We start from the raw sequence: 23,645 nt of genomic DNA on the forward strand, positions 1-23,645 counted from the left end.
TGTGTGTGTGCATGCCTGTGCGGCGGGGAAGGGGCGGGGAGAGAGTGAGGGACCAGGCGGGAGGTGGAGAGGGGCTCGCGGAGCCCTAGCTCCACCGCGGTCCAACCTTCGGCCCCGGCCGGCGAGAGGGAGAGCGCTGACAGGCGCCGTCCGGAGCTGCGGAGGGCGTCACTACAGTCCAGCGCCGACTTCGCCGCCTCCACTGCCAACGGTGAAGGAGAGAGAGGCACCAACCACCCCCTGCCCCAAACAAAAAGCCTTGTGGATTACAAAGTGAAACTGACACGGGACAATAAAAGCAGAGATAGCAAGGAGAGGGGCGAGGCGCGCTAGAGTGGGCTTCTGACTGGGGCCGCCGGAGAACGACTCCCCTGGCATGCGGAGGGGAGGGCGACTCGCGGACCGCACGCTGTTTCTGCCCGACCCCTGCGAGGCCGAGAAGAAAGGGGAAACTGCGTTCGATTTGGATGTACAAATAATGGGTCGGCAGGCGCCCCGGCAGAGGTGAAAAATGCCGAGGAGCCCTGGCTGTTGTTTGTGCCGGACCACGGGCTTGAAGCCGCAACAGGGGCGGCGGCGGCGGCGGCGGCTGCAGGAGGGGAAGGGGCAGAGTTGAGCGCTCCCGGGTACAGGAGGCAGAGCGCGAACGCTAGCGCTTGGAACGCAGTTTCCGAACTGCCTGCGCGCAGACGCCGCCGCCTGGGCCTCAGCGGCCACTGCCGGAGCCCTGTTGGAGGCGCGTTGCAGCCTGGTTTTTGAGGAGTGGGGACTCCAAGAATTCCATCGCCTCCAGCTTTTGGGAAAGGAATTCGATTCTCCCGGTTCCCCACCACTCCTTCCCCGGTGCGCAGTTGTGCTTGGACGTTTGTTCCTCCCTCTTCACGTTCTTCGCTGCGGGTAAGTTCTAAAGTGTCTGAAGACCGTTCTTTGCAATGATTCCTCATATACCTTAGATACAGGCAACTTCTCCCAACTCTCATCCACCCGGGTGAAAACGCTCAGACTATCTGGATTCAAAAACAAAGTAAAAGGGGGCGTGTATAAGAGGCTTGAGAAACTTTTCTGGGAATTCAGCTCACAGGAGTGTCCCGCGGAATGCCCTGCCGCTTTTCGCCACAGCATCTCTCTTGCACTCCGCGCCCAACTGGCTACCTAGAGTCTTTTGCTGATGCTACTTGCTTTTGCTGGACTGGAGGTTCTTTGAAATAGCAGAGGTCTCAGACCAAGTCGTCAGCTGAATCTTTGCTGGCGCTCCTTAATCCCTGTAAATATCATTGCGTTTGCTTCACCCCTTCCTTCTCTTTATCACATCGTTTTAGGGAGCCAGGACCATGGACTTAGCACCAGACAGGGCTACTGGCCGCCCGTGGCTCCCGTTGCACACTCTATCAGTATCTCAGCTCCTTCGAGTGTTTTGGCTACTGTCATTGCTTCCGGGGCAGGCCTGGGTCCACGGGGCCGAGCAGCGCCAGGTGTTCCAAGTGCTGGAAGAGCAACCTCCAGGCACTCTAGTAGGCACCATCCAGACGCGCCCCGGCTTCACCTACAGGCTCAGCGAAAGCCACGCCCTGTTTGCCATAAACAGTAGCACCGGAGCCCTGTACACCACCTCCACCATCGACCGCGAGAGCCTGCCCAGCGACGTGATCAACCTGGTGGTCCTTTCCAGCGCGCCCACCTACCCCACCGAAGTGCGAGTGCTGGTGCGGGACCTCAATGACAACGCCCCCGTTTTCCCGGACCCCTCTATCGTGGTCACTTTCAAGGAAGACAGTAGCAGCGGACGCCAAGTCATCTTAGACACCGCCACCGACTCGGACATCGGCTCAAACGGTGTGGACCACCGCTCCTACCGCATCATCCGCGGCAATGAGGCGGGCCGCTTCCGTCTGGACATCACCCTGAACCCCAGCGGCGAGGGAGCCTTCCTGCATCTGGTGTCCAAGGGCGGGCTGGACCGTGAGGTCACGCCGCAGTACCAGCTCCTGGTTGAGGTGGAGGACAAGGGTGAGCCTAAGCGGCGGGGCTACCTTCAGGTAAACGTGACTGTGCAAGACATTAATGACAACCCCCCGGTTTTTGGCAGTTCTCACTACCAGGCGGGGGTGCCTGAGGACGCGGTTGTGGGCTCCAGCGTCCTCCAGGTGGCGGCGGCGGACGCGGACGAGGGCACCAACGCGGATATCCGCTATCGCCTGCAGGACGAGGGGACCCCCTTCCAAATGGACCCTGAGACGGGACTTATCACGGTGCGGGAGCCCCTGGACTTCGAAGCCCGGCGCCAGTACTCGCTTACGGTGCAGGCGATGGACAGAGGCGTGCCTTCCCTCACTGGGCGCGCCGAGGCGCTGATTCAGCTGCTGGACGTGAATGACAATGACCCGGTAGTGAAGTTCCGCTACTTCCCGGCCACCTCGCGCTACGCCTCGGTAGATGAGAACGCTCAAGTGGGCACCGTGGTGGCTCTGCTCACCGTGACGGACGCAGATTCTCCCGCGGCCAACGGGAACATCTCCGTGCAAATTCTCGGGGGCAATGAGCAGCGCCACTTTGAAGTGCAAAGCAGCAAAGTGCCGAACCTGAGCCTAATCAAGGTGGCCAGCGCCTTGGACCGCGAGCGCATCCCTTCCTACAACCTCACAGTTTCCGTCTCTGATAACTACGGGGCGCCCCCTGGCGCAGCAGTCCAGGCGCGCTCTTCTGTGGCAAGCCTGGTGATTTTTGTTAATGACATCAATGACCATCCTCCTGTCTTTTCACAGCAAGTGTACAGAGTGAACCTGAGCGAGGAGGCGCCTCCGGGAAGCTATGTGAGTGGGATATCTGCCACTGATGGCGACTCTGGTCTCAATGCTAATCTCCGTTACAGCATCGTCTCTGGCAATGGACTGGGATGGTTCCATATCAGTGAACATAGCGGCCTCGTGACCACTGGGTCCTCTGGGGGCCTGGACCGTGAACTTGCTTCCCAGATTGTTCTGAATATAAGTGCCCGGGACCAGGGAGTTCACCCCAAGGTGTCCTATGCCCAGCTTGTAGTAACTCTCCTAGATGTGAATGATGAAAAGCCAGTATTTAGCCAGCCAGAAGGGTATGATGTGTCTGTGGTTGAGAATGCCCCAACAGGGACAGAACTGCTGATGCTCAGGGCAACTGACGGGGACCTGGGTGACAACGGAACAGTGCGCTTCTCCTTACAAGAGGCAGAGACTGACCGGAGGTCTTTCCGTCTGGATCCTGTGTCTGGAAGGTTGAGTACTATTTCCTCCTTGGACAGAGAAGAGCAAGCCTTCTACTCCCTGTTGGTTCTGGCCACAGATCTGGGTTCCCCTCCCCAGTCATCAATGGCTCGCATAAATGTGAGTCTTCTGGATATAAATGATAACAGCCCTGTGTTCTACCCGGTCCAATACTTTGCTCACATTAAGGAGAATGAGCCTGGAGGTAGCTACATCACCACTGTGTCTGCCACTGACCCAGACTTGGGTACCAATGGTACTGTCAAATATAGCATATCTGCTGGGGACAGGTCTCGGTTTCAGGTCAATGCTCAGAGTGGGGTTATTTCTACAAGAATGGCCCTAGACAGAGAAGAAAAAACAGCTTATCAGTTGCAAGTAGTAGCTACTGATGGTGGCAATTTACAGTCTCCCAACCAGGCAATAGTAACCATCACTGTATTGGACACTCAAGACAACCCACCTGTATTCAGTCAGGTTGCCTACAGCTTTGTGGTTTTTGAGAACGTGGCGCTGGGATACCATGTGGGTAGTGTGTCTGCATCCACCATGGATCTCAATTCCAACATCAGTTATCTCATTACTACTGGGGATCAGAAAGGTATGTTTGCTATCAACCACGTCACTGGGCAGCTTACCACAGCAAATGTGATTGATAGAGAAGAGCAATCCTTTTATCAGCTGAAGGTAGTGGCCAGTGGGGGCACAGTGACTGGAGACACTATGGTTAACATAACAGTTAAGGATTTGAATGACAACTCTCCCCATTTCCTTCAGGCAATAGAGAGTGTAAATGTGGTGGAGAATTGGCAGGCAGGTCACAGCATTTTCCAGGCCAAAGCTGTGGACCCTGATGAAGGTGTCAATGGCATGGTACTCTATAGTCTGAAGCAAAACCCCAAGAACCTGTTTGCTATCAATGAAAAGAATGGCACTATTAGTCTGCTTGGGCCCCTGGATGTTCATGCTGGCTCCTACCAAATAGAGATCTTGGCATCTGACATGGGTGTCCCACAGCTCTCCTCTAGTGTCATCCTAACAGTTTATGTCCATGATGTAAATGACAATTCACCAGTGTTTGACCAACTCTCTTATGAAGTCACCCTTTCTGAGTCAGAACCTGTGAATTCTCGATTCTTTAAAGTACAAGCTTCTGATAAGGATTCAGGAGCAAATGGTGAAATTGCATACACCATTGCTGAAGGAAATACAGGGGATGCTTTTGGCATATTCCCAGATGGTCAATTGTATATAAAAAGTGAACTGGACCGTGAACTTCAAGACAGATATGTTTTAATGGTTGTTGCTTCTGACAGAGCAGTGGAACCCCTTAGTGCTACTGTGAATGTTACTGTAATTTTAGAAGATGTAAATGATAACAGACCTCTTTTTAACAGTACCAATTACACATTTTACTTCGAAGAAGAGCAGAGGGCTGGGTCGTTTGTGGGCAAAGTAAGTGCTGTAGATAAAGACTTTGGGCCAAATGGAGAAGTAAGGTATTCTTTTGAAATGGTGCAGCCAGATTTTGAGTTGCATGCTATCAGTGGGGAAATTACAAATACTCATCAGTTTGACAGGGAGTCTCTTATGAGGCGGAGAGGGACTGCTGTGTTTAGCTTTACAGTCATAGCAACAGATCAGGGGCTCCCTCAGCCTCTCAAGGATCAGGCCACTGTACATGTTTACATGAAGGATATAAATGATAATGCTCCCAAATTTTTAAAAGACTTTTACCAAGCTACAATATCAGAGTCAGCAGCCAATCTGACACAAGTGTTAAGAGTATCTGCCTCAGATGTTGATGAAGGTAATAATGGACTTATTCACTATTCTATAATAAAAGGAAATGAAGAAAGACAGTTTGCTATAGACAGTACCTCTGGTCAGGTAGCACTAATTGGCAAATTAGACTATGAAGCAACACCTGCCTATTCCCTTGTAATTCAAGCAGTGGATTCAGGGACAATCCCCCTCAATTCAACGTGTACTTTAAATATTGATATTTTAGATGAAAATGATAATACCCCTTCTTTCCCTAAATCAACACTCTTTGTTGATGTTTTGGAAAACATGAGAATTGGTGAACTCGTGTCCTCTGTTACTGCAACTGATTCCGATTCAGGTGACAATGCTGATTTATATTACAGTATTACTGGGACTAACAACCACGGAACTTTTAGCATTAGCCCAAACACTGGGAGTATTTTTCTTGCCAAAAAATTGGACTTTGAAACACAGTCTTTGTATAAATTAAATATAACAGCAAAAGACCAAGGAAGACCTCCTCGTTCATCTACAATGTCAGTGGTTATTCACGTGAGGGACTTTAATGACAATCCTCCTAGCTTTCCTCCTGGAGATATTTTCAAGTCTATTGTTGAGAACATTCCCATTGGTACATCTGTCATTTCAGTGACTGCACATGACCCTGATGCAGACATTAATGGGCAACTATCCTACACAATCATTCAACAGATGCCAAGAGGCAACCACTTTACCATAGATGAAGTCAAAGGGACTATATATACTAATGCTGAAATAGATCGGGAATTTGCTAATCTCTTTGAGTTAACTGTAAAAGCCAATGATCAAGCTGTGCCAATAGAAACTAGACGGTATGCTTTGAAGAACGTGACCATTTTGGTTACAGACCTCAATGACAATGTCCCAATGTTTATATCACAAAACGCCCTTGCTGCAGATCCATCAGCTGTGATTGGTTCCGTTCTGACAACAATTATGGCTGCTGACCCAGATGAAGGTGCTAATGGAGAAATAGAGTATGAGATCATCAATGGGGACACAGACACCTTCATTGTTGATCGTTATAGTGGAGACCTGAGAGTGGCTTCAGCGTTGGTGCCTTCACAGTTGATCTACAATCTCATAGTTTCAGCAACAGACCTTGGGCCTGAAAGGAGGAAATCAACCACTGAATTGACCATCATTCTTCAGGGCCTTGATGGACCTGTTTTTACTCAACCCAAATATATAACTATTTTGAAGGAAGGGGAACCCATTGGCACAAACGTGATATCAATAGAAGCAGCTAGCCCCAGAGGATCTGAGGCCCCAGTGGAGTATTATATTGTTTCAGTTCGTTGTGAAGAAAAAACTGTTGGACGCCTCTTTACTATTGGACGACATACTGGTATAATTCAGACTGCAGCCATTCTGGACCGGGAGCAAGGAGCATGTCTTTACCTGGTGGATGTTTATGCCATAGAAAAATCAACTGCTTTTCCCAGAACACAGAGAGCAGAGGTAATGATTTTGTAGTCATTTTATTATTTGTTGATTTGCTTTTTAGGAAGATCATTCTCTTTATATTTACTCTCTATAATTGTTTACCTTCATTGTTTATTGTTAAATTTATGAACAGGAACACCTAAAAATGTTCTGTCAAAGGCTAACAGAGAGTTACATAAACTTTAGTTTTAATCTTGGTTGCAACTAAACAACAAACTTTCTTTTCACTTTATAGCAATCAAATATATAAAGCTAAGGAGAAATCTTTAGCCATTTCAGAGTGGAAAAAAATCCATATATCTAAGCTAAATTGCTGAGGTAATCTAAATACCACTCAGTAAGGAAGGCTACTAGAAGATGGGCACTTTCAGAATTAAGAAGACCTATTCCAAAATGAAGAGCTTTGGTAGGAATCAGCATTGTACCATAGCTCTTCAGGAAGAGTGGCCATGGAGGATGGGCTGACAGTGTACACTAGGACAGTATTAACTTTCACATCCTCAGCAGTCTTGGCAGTTTCTTTATAGACAGTGACTAATTTTAATGTGCTGAGCCAAGTTTTGGAAGATTCCTGATTTCATCTGCCTTAACATTTTAGACACTGTCTTCTGACTTAGGATAATCCTTCCTTTTCCCTCTTAAATTAAGGCATGCAATGTGCTGTGAATAATCAGAGACTAGGGATTGTTTCTTGACAATACTGAGTTCAATGCCATGGGATAGACACATGTTGTTCTGTATGCTGGTGAGTAAGAAATTAGTGTTTCATAGCATAAGCCAAAAGAATTCCAAGCTCAGCCTTCCCTGGAGTGTATTTTAGGCTACTGCCTCCTTGTATCGTTGATTTGCTTTTTAATTGAACTACTTTCAATGTTATTTTGATAATCAACTAGAAATGATATAGCTATACTTCAGAAAACTCTTGTTTGCTGTTTCTAAGTTCATTCTTTCCCTCCCCAGGCCCCTCAAAGACATTCTAGTGTCACTCAGCCAAAAACACAAACATCAAATGTGGTTTGTGATACTTGGCAGTGACCCAGACACAACATGCAAGTGAAATTGAGGCTCATGTGCTTGTTTTCTTGCTTCTTTTCTTTTTTGGGGGGAGGAGGTGGGGATTTTCTTTATTTTAAATGATAAGTTTTTATTATTATTATATATTTTTGTATCTTCTGTGTTTTTTTTCATAATGGTTGATTATGTCTATCTGGATGGGAAAGAATATTTATGGCTTAAAGGACCATATTAATTAGAGATATAATTCTAAGGAGAATTCAATTTTATCTTTACATACATAACATTGAAAGGATTTCTAAGCCAAATATCCTCTTTTACCTAATTATTTAAATAATATTTTAATATAGGGCTTATATATTGAGCTATTTGGTGTAGCTCAGGCCATGATTTATATGTAACTGAATTTTGATTTGAAGTTATCCATCTTCTAAACCCACAATCCTGTCTCTAACTTTCTTCTCTGGAATGAATACTTACATGAAAATATTTGATTAGTTTGAAAACCAAAATATCGATTGAAGGCAGGAAATTAAATCATTCCAGACTTTAGATGAATTTGTTAAACTGTAAAACAGATTATGTTATTAGATGCTGTTGTTTGGTTCAGTGTAGTACATTTTATTAGAATACTATGGAGAATGAGAATAAATGTTCAGTTTTATCATTAGATTTATTGTGTCTTTTTTATTTACCCATTAGCTATGCAAAGATTGGCTTAGCATGAAATTATTAAATAGTGCTGCTTCTGCAATAGGCAAGAAGATTAAAAATGTTTATAAGTAATTTTGTTATTAATAGGGGATGATCTGTTTATTACTTTTTATAAGTCAAGTAACACCAATATGAAAAGTCATCATTTATGTATACTATATTCTATTCATTTAAAAATCTGGGGAGAATTCAATGTAATGAATTTTTAGGTAAAAAAAAGTCAGCATATCTTCTGTGAACTTAAGTGCTGAAATTCTAAACCCAATTTGAGTTCTCAAGATCCAACCACTTTGAAAATGAAAAGCAAATGTGTTTCTCCAAAGAATATTGAAAGCAGTGGTTGTGAGCTAGAATTTCATATTATTATTGGTTGGATTTTTCAAGTGTATACAATAAAATGCTGTTTTCCTTCTGCTCAAACAATTAATTTACTGTGATTCTGCAAAAATAAGTTATACATTTCCCCTTGTTATCAAAGGTGACTTTTAAATTGTTTGTTTAATTGGACTTTGTCCAGTGCATTTAAAAAAATTATTCATGTACACTGATAAGAGTCTGGGTTGCTTACTCAGGTTTCTGGCAGAGTCATGCTGATCACATTCCATGGGCAGGCAGAGAGTCAGCGGGTAAAAGACAAACAATTTCATCTGCATTCTTTTCCTAGCTCTGACATTTGGGGTAAGAGGCTAATGACTATGACTCTGATATTGTTCATTCCAAAGATTTGTCCAGTTATACACCTTTACTTACGCTACTTGTTATATCCAAAGATTTGGCATTGGTAGTAATGTCATTGAAAGATTGTGTTTGGGTTTCAGACACAAGATTAATTACCTTTTTATTTTGTCTCTTTATGTTCTCAGAAGAGCTTAGATAGTCTTGATTATGTTAGAATAGGTCATGTAAAGTTTGTGCCATTTTTCTAGGTTCACCAAAAAGTAAATATATGTACTTCAGTAAGCATTTATCTTTTAATGTGTATTACATAGGAACATGCAACTTAGGAACTTGGTTGGACCTCATGAAGGTCAGGGGCTTTGTTTTATTGGTCTTTGTTATTTCAGACCCTGGCATATTACCTTATATATAGTAGGTGCTCCATACCTGTTTGCTGAATGAGATGGTAGAAGACCTAAGATAAGAACATATGTCTTTAGAACTTGGGAATAAATCACCAGAGAAAAGCTGAGGAAATGAAGGGAGTTAATAAATCTGATGCTGCTCATTAATTGAACTCAGGTCAGAATATAATAATTATCTCTGCTCTACAAATGAATTGATAACTGTCAGGAAACTCAACAAGGAAAGAGGAATTTACACGGGTGTTCTGATATGGAGCTTAGTGTTTAAATGGAAGGAAGCAATCTTATACATTCAGGTAGTCACCAGGCCATAGTTCTCAAACTTGCTACACTCAGGACCCCTTTATGCTTTTAAGAATTGTCAAGGACACCTCTGGAGACTTTGTGTAAGCGTGTCTTATCTATTGATATTTACCATTTTTAACAGTAAAACTGAGGAAATTAAAAATATTTGTTAATTCATTTTAAAACTACGTTATATTTTAAACATATAACATTTTTATTTTATTTTTTAAAAGTTTATTTTTTCTAACTAAAAATTAAAGAGTGGCATTATTTTACATCTTTACAAATCTCTTTAATATCTAGCTCAATAGAATACAGCTGGATTCTCAAATCTTCTTGGGCAATATATTGCAATATGTTGTGTTTTTGGATAAAATATGCAAGCGGAATCCATCCTTACACAGATATTTTGAGTGGGATAATAGAGAAATAGTTTGCCTACTACACCAGAAGTCCACAGTGGCAGTTTCTTAAGACTTACTTGCAGTGTGGAATATGAAACCCTGTCAGCAAACTTTTCATACTCTGTTACATAAAAATACATTTATCTCACATTCGTAATGAATTTTTTTACCTATTCCTGATTTAGAAATATCAGGCATTGATCATTTCAAAATTGGTGTAACTGATAAGGAATTTATCATAAAAGACTTTAATATATGACTCTCAACCTGTTGGTGATGGTTAGAAGTTTTCCAAATTTGAATTTTTACGCGAAAGCTCAAATTTTACTATTAGTAACATATATTGTTGTTTTCCTGGAAGTGTCCGGCTTCCTTTGTTCATGATAAAAAGAAAAGATTATGCATCCTCAAATATTTAAAAAGAAACAGTTGTTCTTTCAAGTAAAAATCGTATTCCACAAATCAAGTGGCTAGTTCAGCTTACAATTCAATTACACACATGCATTTCTTTGAGAAAACCACAATACGTAGGTGCAGAGTAATGGGTCTTTGTGCACATATTGCTTTGTGTCACACAGGACATTGAAAAGACATCAAAGTTGAGTCTAGATTTGATAAAATTAATACGTTTTCTGTTTTCTCAAGAAAACTTATTTACTTTTTTAAATGAAATTGTTTTGTTTGTTTGTTTGTTTTACTGTGAGTATGTGGTGGTGAAGAACACAATTACTGCTCAAGTACTTTGGATCTACTGCTTTGATTTGTGCTAAAGTACCACCAGTTTTACCCACCATTGCTTTTGCACCTCTAGCATAAATGCCAACACAGTGAACAAAGGCAGAGGATGGTTTGCATTATCGTGTAAACAGTTTTGATTTCCCAGGACTCCTTAAACAGGTCTCTGGTTTGCATGGAGGTCCATGCATACTCCACAGTGAGAGAACCATTGGTGTGGGTAGTGAGATTTTGGCAATTCAGTTAACAACCAGCAAAAAAGAGCCACTTGAAATAATATATTAAAAGTATGTTTGGAATATTAGGTAAATGGACTATGATTCATTAATGATTACAAATGAGTTTTAGCAATATGATAATAAATTAATTTATTTTCACAAGAAACTATTAAGATTTTCAAGAGAAATGATGGAGACATTTGTGAGGTCAGTTTTGGATACAAACGTTAGAAATGATTTTCTTTCACAGGGTTTTGAATCACAATAGTGCACCTTAGATTAAATGTCTGTATGTCTTGTGTATTGAACCTCACAAGCAGAATACAGGCAAGAGAGCTGGATATATAATAACTGTTATTATTATAAAATTTATTGAATATTGCTATGTTTAGACATAATGATAAGTGCATAGTGATAAGTGCGTCTATTCACTTTGGAAGCAGTCACTGCAGTTTAAGAAGGTGGAGAACTACTTTTGAATTTTTAGGTGATGAATCATCTTCTTTGGAATAATGATGGGGTTGGAGTGGATGGAGTGTGAAGATTATTTTAAATAGGAAAACATTTTACTGCTTCCTATGTGTTTGAAGTCAAGAGTGTTTCTTTAAAAAACAGCCCGGGATAAATTTTTTGATTTTGTTTCTTCCCTATTGGTATGTTTTTAAATGTATTGAACAAAATACTGTGAATTAAAGGGCTTTATAAATTTTTAAGATGGGTACAAATGTGTATGACAAACAGGATTATTGATGGCTAATTATGTTCATGCTGCATATTTTATATATATCTTCAGGATGCTTGATTTACTCCTGCTGCTAAATTTCTATAGACATAACTCATCTTCCAATGAATTTACTATTTATTACTTTTTTGTCTTTATTAAAACCCTAATGATTTTAATTCTTTTTTGTTTTACTCAATTTTGAGGAATCTGCTCTAGGAATAGTTTTGAAAAATAGTTATTTACTTAGAATTTTGTGGAATCAATTTTTCATTGCATTGTCTGCAGCTTACACTTTGTCGTCATTAGAGTGAAAAACTGCCTAAGAACCTCATTAGTTGTGAGGGACTGTTGCATTAGTGACTGTAGCGAACTGCATAGGCCCTGAGGTGGGTTCTGTATTTCAAGAATTAATAAATCTAGGCCCAGCTCTTTATAAAACCCATAAAAGTAGGTGGTATTCTGAATTAGGCACTCATGAGTGGAAATAGGAAAAGAATAACTGGCAGGTGATATGGGTCAAGATGAATATAAAGTGTCCAATATAGAATATGGTAAATATTTTCTAATAATTTCAAGCTTTATGTAGTCTGTGACAAAAGTAGCCATTTTAATAGTATGTTGACTGAGAAGGAGAGTATAGGGAATGCAGACAGGTGAAAATATTCTATTAAACGAACATTCTGTATAAAATATACACATGTAATTATATATTAACACGTATGCCCCCATTGTACAAAGACCGTTGGCTTTTCTTTGCTCTTAATATCCTGAGACAAAATTGGACAATTAAGTCATGAAGAGGAAACAATCTAATTGGCAGATAATTTATATGTGGTAATTAAAAAGTGATTATAGGACCACAATCTTCTTCAGTTTCCAGATGTGTATGCATTTTTAAGAAACAATCAATGAGTAAAACCCAAAGAATTTTAAGGCTTTGAAGAAATGTTGAAAGACATTTAGAAACATGCTTTGCTACTGGCAGGTGGGAGCAAATGGCATTTCTGATGATTGTTACAGATTATTTGACATTTCTGTAAGGCTTTTTATCATTCATAGATTCTGACATATATAAAGCGCTTATGTTATTGTTAGACACTGGTAAACAGTCTTGCCAGGTGCTGTCTTGCCTTTGCAATGGTTCCGGAGGTAGATACAACATATCATCATTTGACAAATGAGAATACTGAGACTCATGGAGGTTGCTTATGGAGTTGGTTTATGGTGGAAGCAGGATTTAAACCCAGCAGTCTGCCTCTAAAGTCTGTGCATTTAGTTCCAACACAGCACTAACTAATGCTACTTGTAAGAATGATTATTTCTATACATTTGTAGACATAAGTCTCACCATGTAAAAAGTTGTTTTCTTATTTCTATACTTTTTCATGTTAATTATTGAAAAAATATAAGATAAAATGAAATTTTGGTGATGAACCAGTAGTAGGATTACTTTAGGTCCCTATCAATCTTTGTTTAGGTCCCTATTAACCTTTATAATCTTTATTAACCTATAATCTGTTATTTCTTCATTTTGCTTTCTAAAACCCAAGGCAGGAATATATTTCCATTCTTTCAGTTGCTCATTTATTTTCTCCCCTTTTCAGCAAAACTTTTTGAAAGAGTTGCCTGTACCTGCATTTTTTCTTCTCATGATCTCTTAAATCTACTCCCATCAGACTTGGCCCCTGCCACTCCAGTGAAATTGCTCTTACTGAGGCCACTATGATGGACACATTGCTAGGTCCAATGGCCTTTCTCAATGCTCATTGTAGCTAATCTAAAGAATATTTGACCTAGTGGATTTTACTTCTGTTAAATGCTTTATTCAGTTGGCTTCCAAGTCATCATATTCTGTGACTTTTTACCCTTTTTTATTTCTTGGACCAATCACTTCTCAGCCTCCTTCGCAAGCATCTCACCATGTCCTCAAACTCTAAGTGTTGGAACATCCCTAAAACCAGTTCTTGCAGTCTTTGTCTTTTTACTCTATACTCATTCCCTTGAGGATCTCAATCTCATAGCATTAAATGACATATATACACTGATGACTCCAAAATTTTGTCTCCAGCCCATATGTCTTTCCTGAACCCTATATTCACATAACCGATCACTTATTCATTGATTAGCTTCCTAATTGATATTTTAAATTAACATTTTAAAATCTGAGCTGCTGATATTCTCCCCAATAAAAACATATTCCATCTTCACCCATCTTCTTTTCAATTGATGGCAATTCCAACCTTCTGATTGCTCAGGTCAAAAATCTTAGAGTTATCTTTGACTCCTAACTTTCTTTCTCACCCTACATACAACCTTTCAGTTGATCTTGTTGGCTCTGTCTTCAAAATATTTCATTTCAATATGATCATTTCATGATAATTTCTCATCATGCTCACTGTTACTAACTTGGTCTAAGACACCATCATTCTTCCCTTGAATTATTGAAGACATCTTCTTGTTGATTTCTGACAGTGTTCCTACTGTTCTCTTCTCTTACTTGGCTTTACCTACACTGGCTTCTTTCTATTCTTGGAACTTGCTAGGCACACATTAGTCTTCGGGCTTTTGCCTTGGCTCTTCCTTCTGCATAGAACACCCTTTCTCCAGACATCAGCCTGGACAACAACCTCCCATACTTCAAGTATTTTTTTCTATCTCACATTGCAAATTAGGCTAAATCTTCCTTTAATAACTTATTATTGTAACTATCCCCTCATGCTGCCTGATTTCCATTGCCTTGTGGCATTTCTTCATCTTCCTCTCCCATAAGGCTTACCAGCCTCCTTCACCAATTTCTACTTATCTCCTCACATGTTAAATGTTGGGATGCCCCTGGAACTAGTTGTTGAATTTTTTCTCTTTTTAGTCCATTTCACTGAGGAGCTCAACAAATCTCATTCCTTTATATAAAATATGAACACTATATATGTATAGGGGTGGGTGTGAGTGATATAATTTATTGATTTATAATGTTGATTATTGTTTGATCTGTCTTCTTCCCACTGGAATTAATTTCTACAAGGGCAGATATATTTATCTGCTATGTTCCCTAACATATCTCAAGAGTCTAGAACATTACTTGGAACAAACATAGTAACACAATATAAGTTTCTGTTGAATGACTAAGTGAATGAATGAATGAACTGGCATCTCAGCCTTTGTCCTTGTCCCCTTCAGTTTGGTCTAGCAACTAGAGTGAGAGTGATCTTTTGGATCATTTCATTTGCCCAAAAACTTCCCATTTCACTTATAGTAAAAGTCAAATTCTTACAATGACCCTGAAGACCCTAGTTTACTGCTCTTATTAGTTACTGTTTGGACCTCTTTTTTCCTGACTCCCCTTGCCTGAACTTGTTCAGCAACCATCAGAGCTCCAGGCCTCAGGTGCCCCTCCTTAGGGTCTTTGTGGCAGCTCTGGCCTGAACTGCTCCCTTCCTCACTTTCCCCACATCATTTCTGAGAGTCACCTTGCAAAGTCTTTCTTCCCTCCAATCTTTGTTTTTCTCTTTCCTTCCTTTTGTTTCTGCTTTTTTCTTATCATCACCCGACATAACACATATGTTACTTGTTTATTCTGTTTATGGTGTGCCTTCCCTTTAGAATATATGTTCCATGAGGGGAAAGGTTTTCATCTGTTTCTGCTATATGCACAGCACCTACAGTGTGGCTGGCTCTAGGCAGATGCTCAGTAAATCATTGATAAACTAAGGATTTACTGTTGATAATGCTGCAAATATGCTGCTTAAGCTCCAGGAGCTCAACCAGTGATGCATGCTGAAGTAAGGGAGTCATTTTTCATCTCTTAAGCCAAGACTTTAGAGCCTCTTCCGAAATTAGGGAAGTTAACTGATTGGAAAAGACTGATTTTCCTTGATAAAAAGATAGTGGCTACATGACTTGATTGGCTAAGAGCCTGTAACCCAAACTTCAGAAACATTTATGGTGTCTGTGAAGAAAAGTGGGACCACTAATGCTATAGATGTTTTGGTAAAGTAGAACATTTTAGAAAATATATATCACAGTGTATGCTACACCATCTCATGTCTTCTCATTTCCTTCAAACTTACCTAATTTTGCTGTAGAGAGCAGATCTTAAGTTATTGTAAACCATGTTGTTCATCAGCAAAAAGGTGAATACATAGAAACTTTGAAAACATTACTACTTTTAATATTGATAACTTTAATTACTGTCATTCCTTTTTTCTAATTTGCCATCCTTGTTCAACATTTCACATCAATAATATCAGTAAACTTGATTTTAACACGTAGCAAAGAAAATACTGCTGAACAATCCCTCTTGCCTTAAGTTTAGTTGAAAGAATGCAGGCTTTTGATTTAAGAGAGGCTTGATTCAGATGTTGTCACAGCTACTCTCAGAATCTTATTTTCCTCATTTGTAAAATGGTAATGATAGTGCCTACTTATAGCTTCTTGTGAGAAAAACAATGGCACTCCATAAAGTTTATTAGTGCTCTTCCCCTTTTTTCCCAAAATATAGATCTGCACAGGACTATTAACATTTAAGAAAATGCCTTTCTATTTCTAAAGTATTTTAGAGTTCCATTCTTTTTTTTTTTTTTCCTTTCTCAATTTCCTCAACAAGTCTGTAAGGAAGTCAAGCACTTTTATGTTCATTTTAAGGAAAAGACACAAGGAATTTCATTATTTCTGTGTGCTCACAAATCTAGACAAGCACCAAGGTTTATATGACTTTGGTCAATATGCCTGACATTAAACAATACTGCCCAGTCTGGTGTTAATGCTATTTTTCATCCACTATTGGTATTGTATTGTTGTTGACATAATTTAGTAATAGTTATAACCTCTTAAGTGAAGTCATTTATAAATTGTGAAGCTTTTTGAAAGACTTAGTTGCTCAGGAAACAAACAAGTTAGAATATTTGAATATTCAGTGTTTGTTTCATTTTCATTTGATTTGATTTGATTTCATTTCATTTCATTCAGTGTTTTGTTTCATTCAGAGAGAAGCCTTATCTCTGATTTAGATGAGGGATATTCATCTCTCAATTTTTAGTGATGGTAGTAAAATATTGACTATCATGGAATTGTGTGTGTTTGTTTGTGAGCCTATTTAGAAATCGTTTTTTGTCCATGACTTAATGCAGTTTTCTTAATTGAGGTCAACTTGGCTTGTGCAGTCCAAAAAAGGGAAAACTATCTATCTTTCAAAACTACTCTTTAACAAAACATATAAATTCTGGTAACTTTTTAAGTGAAGGTTTTCCAATTAATGATTAAAACATTTTCCTAGACAGAAAAGTATTTTCTTACTTCATAAAATATTCAAAATAAGCAAATACACAAAGAAGATGGGCTTCCTTCTGCTTGGGGTGGTATTTTATAGTATATACATTTTTGTTCTTTAGTTAAAATACTTACTCTTATTTTTATTTATACATTGGCTTCATTCTACAATAGATTTGAAGCAGTTTACAAAAGTATATATACAACAAAGAGATGCAATAGTTAAATGAATCTCTAAGTAGTAAAAATAAGTGTTACTAAAAATAATCCTGAAATAGATAAGATTAGCATACAGATATATGTGATTTAGGTAACTCATTGAGTTTATGTTTAGCTTTCTAAAGGCCAAGTCAAGCAGAGAAGCAAGATCAGATATGTAACTCATGGTGCTCCTATACTAAACAAACACAGAGTAAACAAAGGAAATACAGATTTTCTAAACCCAAGGAACTTAGTGGAATTCGTCCCACAGATGCTCAAAACAGACCTATTTTAAGGTGATGATTTTCTTAATGGCATTTTCACTTGTTCAATGACAGATTTTCAACATCATTTTAATGTGATGTCTTTTCATGTGGATTTGTGGCAAACTGTAAAAGTGCAGTTCTGGCAAATTATTTATTTATGGATCAAAAGAGATTCCCTACTGATAAGTGCTTTTGTTTAGCTTTATTTCATGAAGTGGATTAATATTTTATAATCACAGCAAGAATATCCCTATTGGGGTTTTTCACATTAACATATCTATAGCACATCACAGGGAAAATCTAACTAGAGAGGTTTTCTGTAAAACTTTAGCTTAATCCTTAAGGAGACTTTATTTTAAGCTATGCTGCAGTGATTAAAATACTTGGCACAAATTTCTAGTAATCTGTGTCTTAGATTGTTTCCATTTTTCAAGAAATAGAAACGATCATCCTGTGAGATGACACAATTTGCTATTGAAAACATTGATGCTATATAAAAATGTCTTATATTTTCAAATATTAAAAATATAAAAGAATAACTATCACATACATTCTAACTTTTCCTCTGGTGGAGTCACTAATATCCTAAGGCTAGGAAGGTGAGGAATCAATACCAAGTAAAGGTCAGAGCTCTAAGATGGGAATGGGATTCTCAGGTTTTTAATTCTAGGACAGTCATTTGACATCTCATTTTCAAATGATAAACTGAAACAATAGGGTTTATGTGGCCCACTCATATAACACACTTAGTTGGCAGAGGAGTCCCAGATTAGAATTTCTTACTTACTGAGTATAGTCAACCTATACTCAGTGTTGACTCCAGTCCTTAAACACGGAGTGAGAAAAGGAGGCTACAGCTTCCTCATGATCTTCACATCTCCATCAGCATCCTCCCAAAGACATCCTCCCAAAAAATCCCCCAAAAACATGGAATTTAAGGTAAAACAAGGATTTTTTGTTATGCAAATGCAGCTTCAAGATGAAGCCTTTAGACCCCGATGCTTGCTCTTTCCCACATGCCCCCTCACCTCTTCCCATGCACCTGTCCCCATCCCATCCATATTGTTGTCCCTAAATCCCATTTACAAAGATCCTGGATCCACCAACAGCTATAATCTTTCTTTTTTCATGACACTGCTTCTAAATCCTTTGCACAATTCTGAGAAATTGCTTCCTATCAGGTGCTAATAGCATTTAACCTTTTAGGGATCTCCTGTCTTCAAATTAAAAAATAATAAAATGTATTCAATTCTATTGTCATGTTAATTTCAAATTTTTTTAACAATTTTGAGATGTTTGACAGTTTCAGGAGATTTGCTTAAAACAAGACATGTATTTCATGTATTACTTTAATACCAATACCAATTGTGATTATGTCTATCTAATGGCAAATTTGAAACATAATTCAGAGTTATTAAATGTTAATAACTCTGAATTGATTATATTATATGGTCATAGAGTTTTCCTCACCAGTAGCTGTGTGGCAATCCTCTAATTGCACAAAAGTTAACCCATAGTCTCTTTTTTTTAAGATGGTACTTTAAAATTTCCACTAAAAACATTAAAATACCAATTCATGTATAGTATAGCTATGTGGAACAGAACAGCCTGTGTTGCAATGCCAGCTTAATATTTTATTACTTCACGTAATAAAATAGGGAACGTATTTATCCACTGAGGTTGTAATTAGTTACAAGTAATGAATCTTTAGTGTTCTAATTCCAGAGCCTGGCAGATTTAGAACACCAGTTGACCCTGTCTTGCTGGAAAATGAAGAAAGTGGGAGTAGAATTTTCTCTGTAGGACAAGACAGCTTTGGATGGGAGGGACAATAGAAGCTTGCCAAAAACATGGGTCAAACTGAACACAGATGGCTGTAGCTGATAGAGGTGTCTATTATTGTATTTTCTTCTCAGCAGTTTTCTCTTTGTTTGTCAGTATTTTTATACTTACATGAAGAAATTTTGTTGCTCAGCAACCAAGAGAAAATATACTAATACAATCCATTTTTGTTGGAAAAAAAATGGTGGTGGTAGATGTTGATGATGGGGTTGGGGTGGTGTTGTGATTGAGCAGTATTAACGTAGGAGTAGAGGTGATTTTCTGGGAGTGCTGTTTATTATATGTGTCTAAAATTAGGTGATTTTCTGGGAGTGCTGTTTATTATATGTGTCTAAAATTAAATATATCACAATATCCATTTATTGCTTAGCTTGCCTCTGTCTTATACCTCCAATACTATTTGGGAAAAAAATGGCCTAAGTAAATGTATTCCATTAGTTAATAATATAATTTATAATACACAGAGGAAACATTTGAAGAAATAAAACTCTACTTTTTTTTATAAGTTCAGTGTTTCCTAAAGTCAATTTTTTAACCTTCATTAAAGGATTTCATGTGTATTTCATTTTTTTTTCTGGAGCAGTTCTATTTATTATTCTTGAGTACATCTGTGTTCTGCATGGTGAAATATTAAAATAAATATATATTTGAAAGTCAGAATAGTTTTGTTCAAATACTGGCTTAACTTTTCATGCTGTGTGACTTTCAAGGAGAAGCCAAACTTCTCTGAACCACAGTACCTTTATCTGTTAAAAAAAGAGAATTCCAATCCCTTAATAAGTGTTGTGAGGAAAATGTGCAGTACACATAGCACTGCATATTTTCCTAAAAGACTGTTTGATTTACTTTTGTTGATGCTACATTCAGTTATTTGCTCCTTGTGTGGTCCAGAAGGCAATGATAAAAAAATGTAAACAACTCCTGGTCATGTAAATAGCTACTGTTCATACAAAAATTGTGATGACATTTTTAATGATACCACATAAAGGGAAATCAAGACCAATCTTACAAATTCTGTTTCTCGGTTTTAAGGAAATTATTAAGGAACTGCATTAAAAATAACTCTCTGGTAATTTTCTTCATTGTACTGTATCAGGTAGAAAAATAATTTTTAAATGAGTGACTAGTGAGCCGCAAGACATAACCAAGAACAGAAGGGTTATTAGCTAACAAAGGGAAGCAGATGTAATTTTTTAAACATTGATTTTGCATATATTTATTTTAAGTAAACTACAGAATTTTTAAATTTTAATATAATGCAAAGGTAGAGTAGCATTTTCCAATTTATACACTATGTTTTGATAAGTGTCAGATACGGAAGTTATGTTCTAAATATAATCCACCTGCCTAGGGAAACGAATAAAAATATAACCTTTGTTAAAAGATAGGGTAAGTGAATTGTTAATGACTATTCCAGAGGTGAGACTTCAGAACATTGTTTGGCTCTAAAAGACCTTTCTTTCATTTTAATATTATATTTGAAACACTTAGTAAAGATAAATTTTAAATGTTCAATGTCTGATCATTGTAAGCAATATCATTTTGTGAGCTCTATTTCTGGAACTAGAAAAATTACTTTGAAAACTGTCCATTCTGGTTGTGCTTCTTTGAGTAAGTGGTCTTAGTTGTATTTTAATAGAGGAAATGAAACAAGGTACCACTCTTTTAATGTATTTATTCTGATGCTGAGGCAATATGTTAGAACAAATTTAATTATACTATCACTATGAAAACAAATAAAATTAGGCAGAACTAGAGTGATAGGCGGGAACTCATTGTTGATTTTCAACTTAAATATCATATACTTATTAATATATGCATTACAAATATATCATTTAATTATCTCAACAACTCTAGAAGGTAAGTAACGGTATTTCCATTTTGTAGATGGAGTATCAAGGATCATGAAATTGTCAGTATATTGTTTTGTGGTAGAGCGCCATTTGAGTTCATTTGGTTCCAAGGCTTTAGTTCTTTCCAGTACACTTAACTGGTCTTCAATTATTATAAATCATAGCCTGCTAATTTCATAGAAGGAGATTAAAAGCAAAAGCCATAAATATAAATAAAAGTATTTGAATGCTGATCTATATCATAACTAGATCTTTCCTTTTTGTTTGGATTATAGTGAATTTTTAAACTAGAAAATATAAGCAAACAGTATTTTTGAAGGATGTAATAACTACACTCCAAAGTACATCAATGAATCATATTAAATTAGCCATTAATTAATCACATTAAAAGGAAAAGCATACTTAGGAAACACAGAAAATTTGTTTTTTAAGGCTTGAATTTATAATTAACTGAATTAAATGAGATGTTAAACTAACTTTGAAAGGCACATTTCTATCACTGATATACCTAAACTTGCCTCCTAATTAAATACTTAAAAATAAATGAATCAAAATTTGCTTTTAATAATGACCCTGAGAGAAGGAAAATATAGAATATTTAACTAGAAGTTGATAACTAATAATTAGTATAGATTTAGTAGTAGAAGAAAAGGTAAGATGGAGCCAATACTGTAACTACATTATATGTTAAAACACTTACATAAACACAGCCAGATATAATTATATGGAGGTTGCTTTAAGGATTACTGTTATTACATATAAAATTTTCCTTACAAGAGTAGGTGAGCATAAAAAGACTATTGAATTCAAATCTAGGGAACTTCGGAAGAAAAATAAAACTCTTTTAGAGAGTCTATGTAATACATGGGAAGACTAAGGACTTTTGATTCAAACACACTTGGGTACAATCATGACTTGAGGAAGCTGTCTTCCCCAAGAATATCACAGTATCAGTTGCCTCTTTTGTGAAATCTATTTCACAGAGCAGCTTTGAGAAACAAAACTTAAAAATGCACCCATGATACTCACCCAAAATAAGTATCCATTCACTTCTCTCTCATTTTGTTCATTTGCATAGATGCTGGTTTTGTCATTGATCAGACAAGATTGCCAGGGTATAACATTGAGAACTATGTAAATGACACTTCATCTTTTCATCCCTGCTCTTAGATGAAGATAAGTTTGAGAATTTTCTTGGGGTGTTTCAGTAGAGAATTAAACCTCCTTAGGATTTCTGGTTTTGTTCTGAAATGCAAGATGGACATGGAAACAGAAGGGACATTAACCTTTTTCTCTGCCATTTGCCTGGATGTATATATTTACATTGCTAAGATCTTGGTTCTGCACACTGTCATTTAGACAATAACTAAGGATTTCTTAATTAGGAGGGATAAGTATTAACTAGGACCTTGTTCTTATTTTTTATTGTGGATAGTTTGTTGGCCTTTGTACTACCTTCCCATCCTTAACTATCATTCCAGTATTCAATATGCGAGATACAGTGTTTCTTACTGGGGATTTAAATATGCATAGCTCAGGTCAGATACACATAGTTCAAATATGCATGGTTCAAAGGTAAGCAGTTACCTTTAACAGGATAGCTTTTATTTATAGCTTTTATACATGCCCTCAAGAGACTAACAATCTAATAGGAAGACAAACATCACATAAACAATTATCAGAAAATCTAAAAGATTGCTGTGGTGAAAAAGTTTCACCAACTGATTACGGTAACTGGTTTCTGTAATCTCAGCACAATTGAGATTATTTATCCTATCTGAGCTTTTGGTTTTTGTATTTCATAAGGCTTTGTCTGCATATTTTAAACTATTGGAAATGAAATATTTTTTTAATCTACATGCAGAAAAAATATCATGCAAATTATACCCACCTTTATTCTTCTGTTTTTAAAATACTGAATATGAAATATTACATTCCTATGTAATTAAATAGCATTTGATTTAAAGCATGTGCACCTTGGGCCTCATCCAAGGGATACCCTAGTGTACTTTGGTCTGAGGCTGCTTATCAGTCCTGATGTGCTTTACCTTTCCTTCCTGTTTGAATACAGGTCCATTCTGTGCTGTTACCATCTCTGTCCTTAAGAGCTTTCTTTGCCCTAAGATGCCCCGATGCATGTTTGTATTTGATGACATATTTTTACATCCTGGTCAGGAAATATAATTATTCATCTCTCTGCAACATTATCAACATTATCTCCTTTTTTTTTGAGACGGAGTCTCGCCCTGTCGCCCAGGCTGGAGTACAGTGGCACGATCTTGGCTCATTACAACCTCTGCCTCCCGGGTTCAAGCGATTCTCCTGCCTCAGCCTCCCGAGTAGCTGGGATTACAGGCTCATGCCACCACGCCTGGCTAATTTTTTTGTATTTTTAGTAGAGACGGGGTTTCACCGTGTTAGCCAGGATGGTCTCGATCTTCTGACCTCGTGATCCGCCTGCCTCGGCCTCCCAAAGTGCTGGGATTATAGGAGTGAACCACCGCACCCAACCTCCAACATTATTTCTATGGTAATAGTTATTAAACAATAA

The 23,645-nt window shown here is 38.2% G+C and overlaps 1 protein-coding gene across 3 annotated transcripts in view; it reads left to right on the forward strand.

Moving 5' to 3' along the window:
- Window positions 1-816: 816 nt before the first annotated feature.
- FAT4 (FAT atypical cadherin 4) overlaps window positions 817-23,645 on the forward strand; it is a 183,091-nt gene continuing 160,262 nt past the window's right edge. For 2 of the 3 annotated variants that reach the window (XM_024246169.2, XM_054554467.1), the window contains exons 1-2: window positions 817-897; window positions 1,320-6,506. In XM_024246169.2, coding sequence (XP_024101937.2) covers window positions 1,332-6,506 — 5,175 coding nt within the window. In that variant the 5' untranslated portion in view covers window positions 817-897; window positions 1,320-1,331. Of the gene's footprint in view, window positions 898-1,062; window positions 6,507-23,645 lie in introns of those variants that run through there. The other variant, XM_063723654.1, reaches the window with a different exon arrangement.

The sequence above is a fragment of the Pongo abelii genome, chromosome 3 (assembly GCF_028885655.2).
Source record: "Pongo abelii isolate AG06213 chromosome 3, NHGRI_mPonAbe1-v2.0_pri, whole genome shotgun sequence".
In the NCBI taxonomy this organism is placed as follows: domain Eukaryota; kingdom Metazoa; phylum Chordata; class Mammalia; order Primates; family Hominidae; genus Pongo; species Pongo abelii.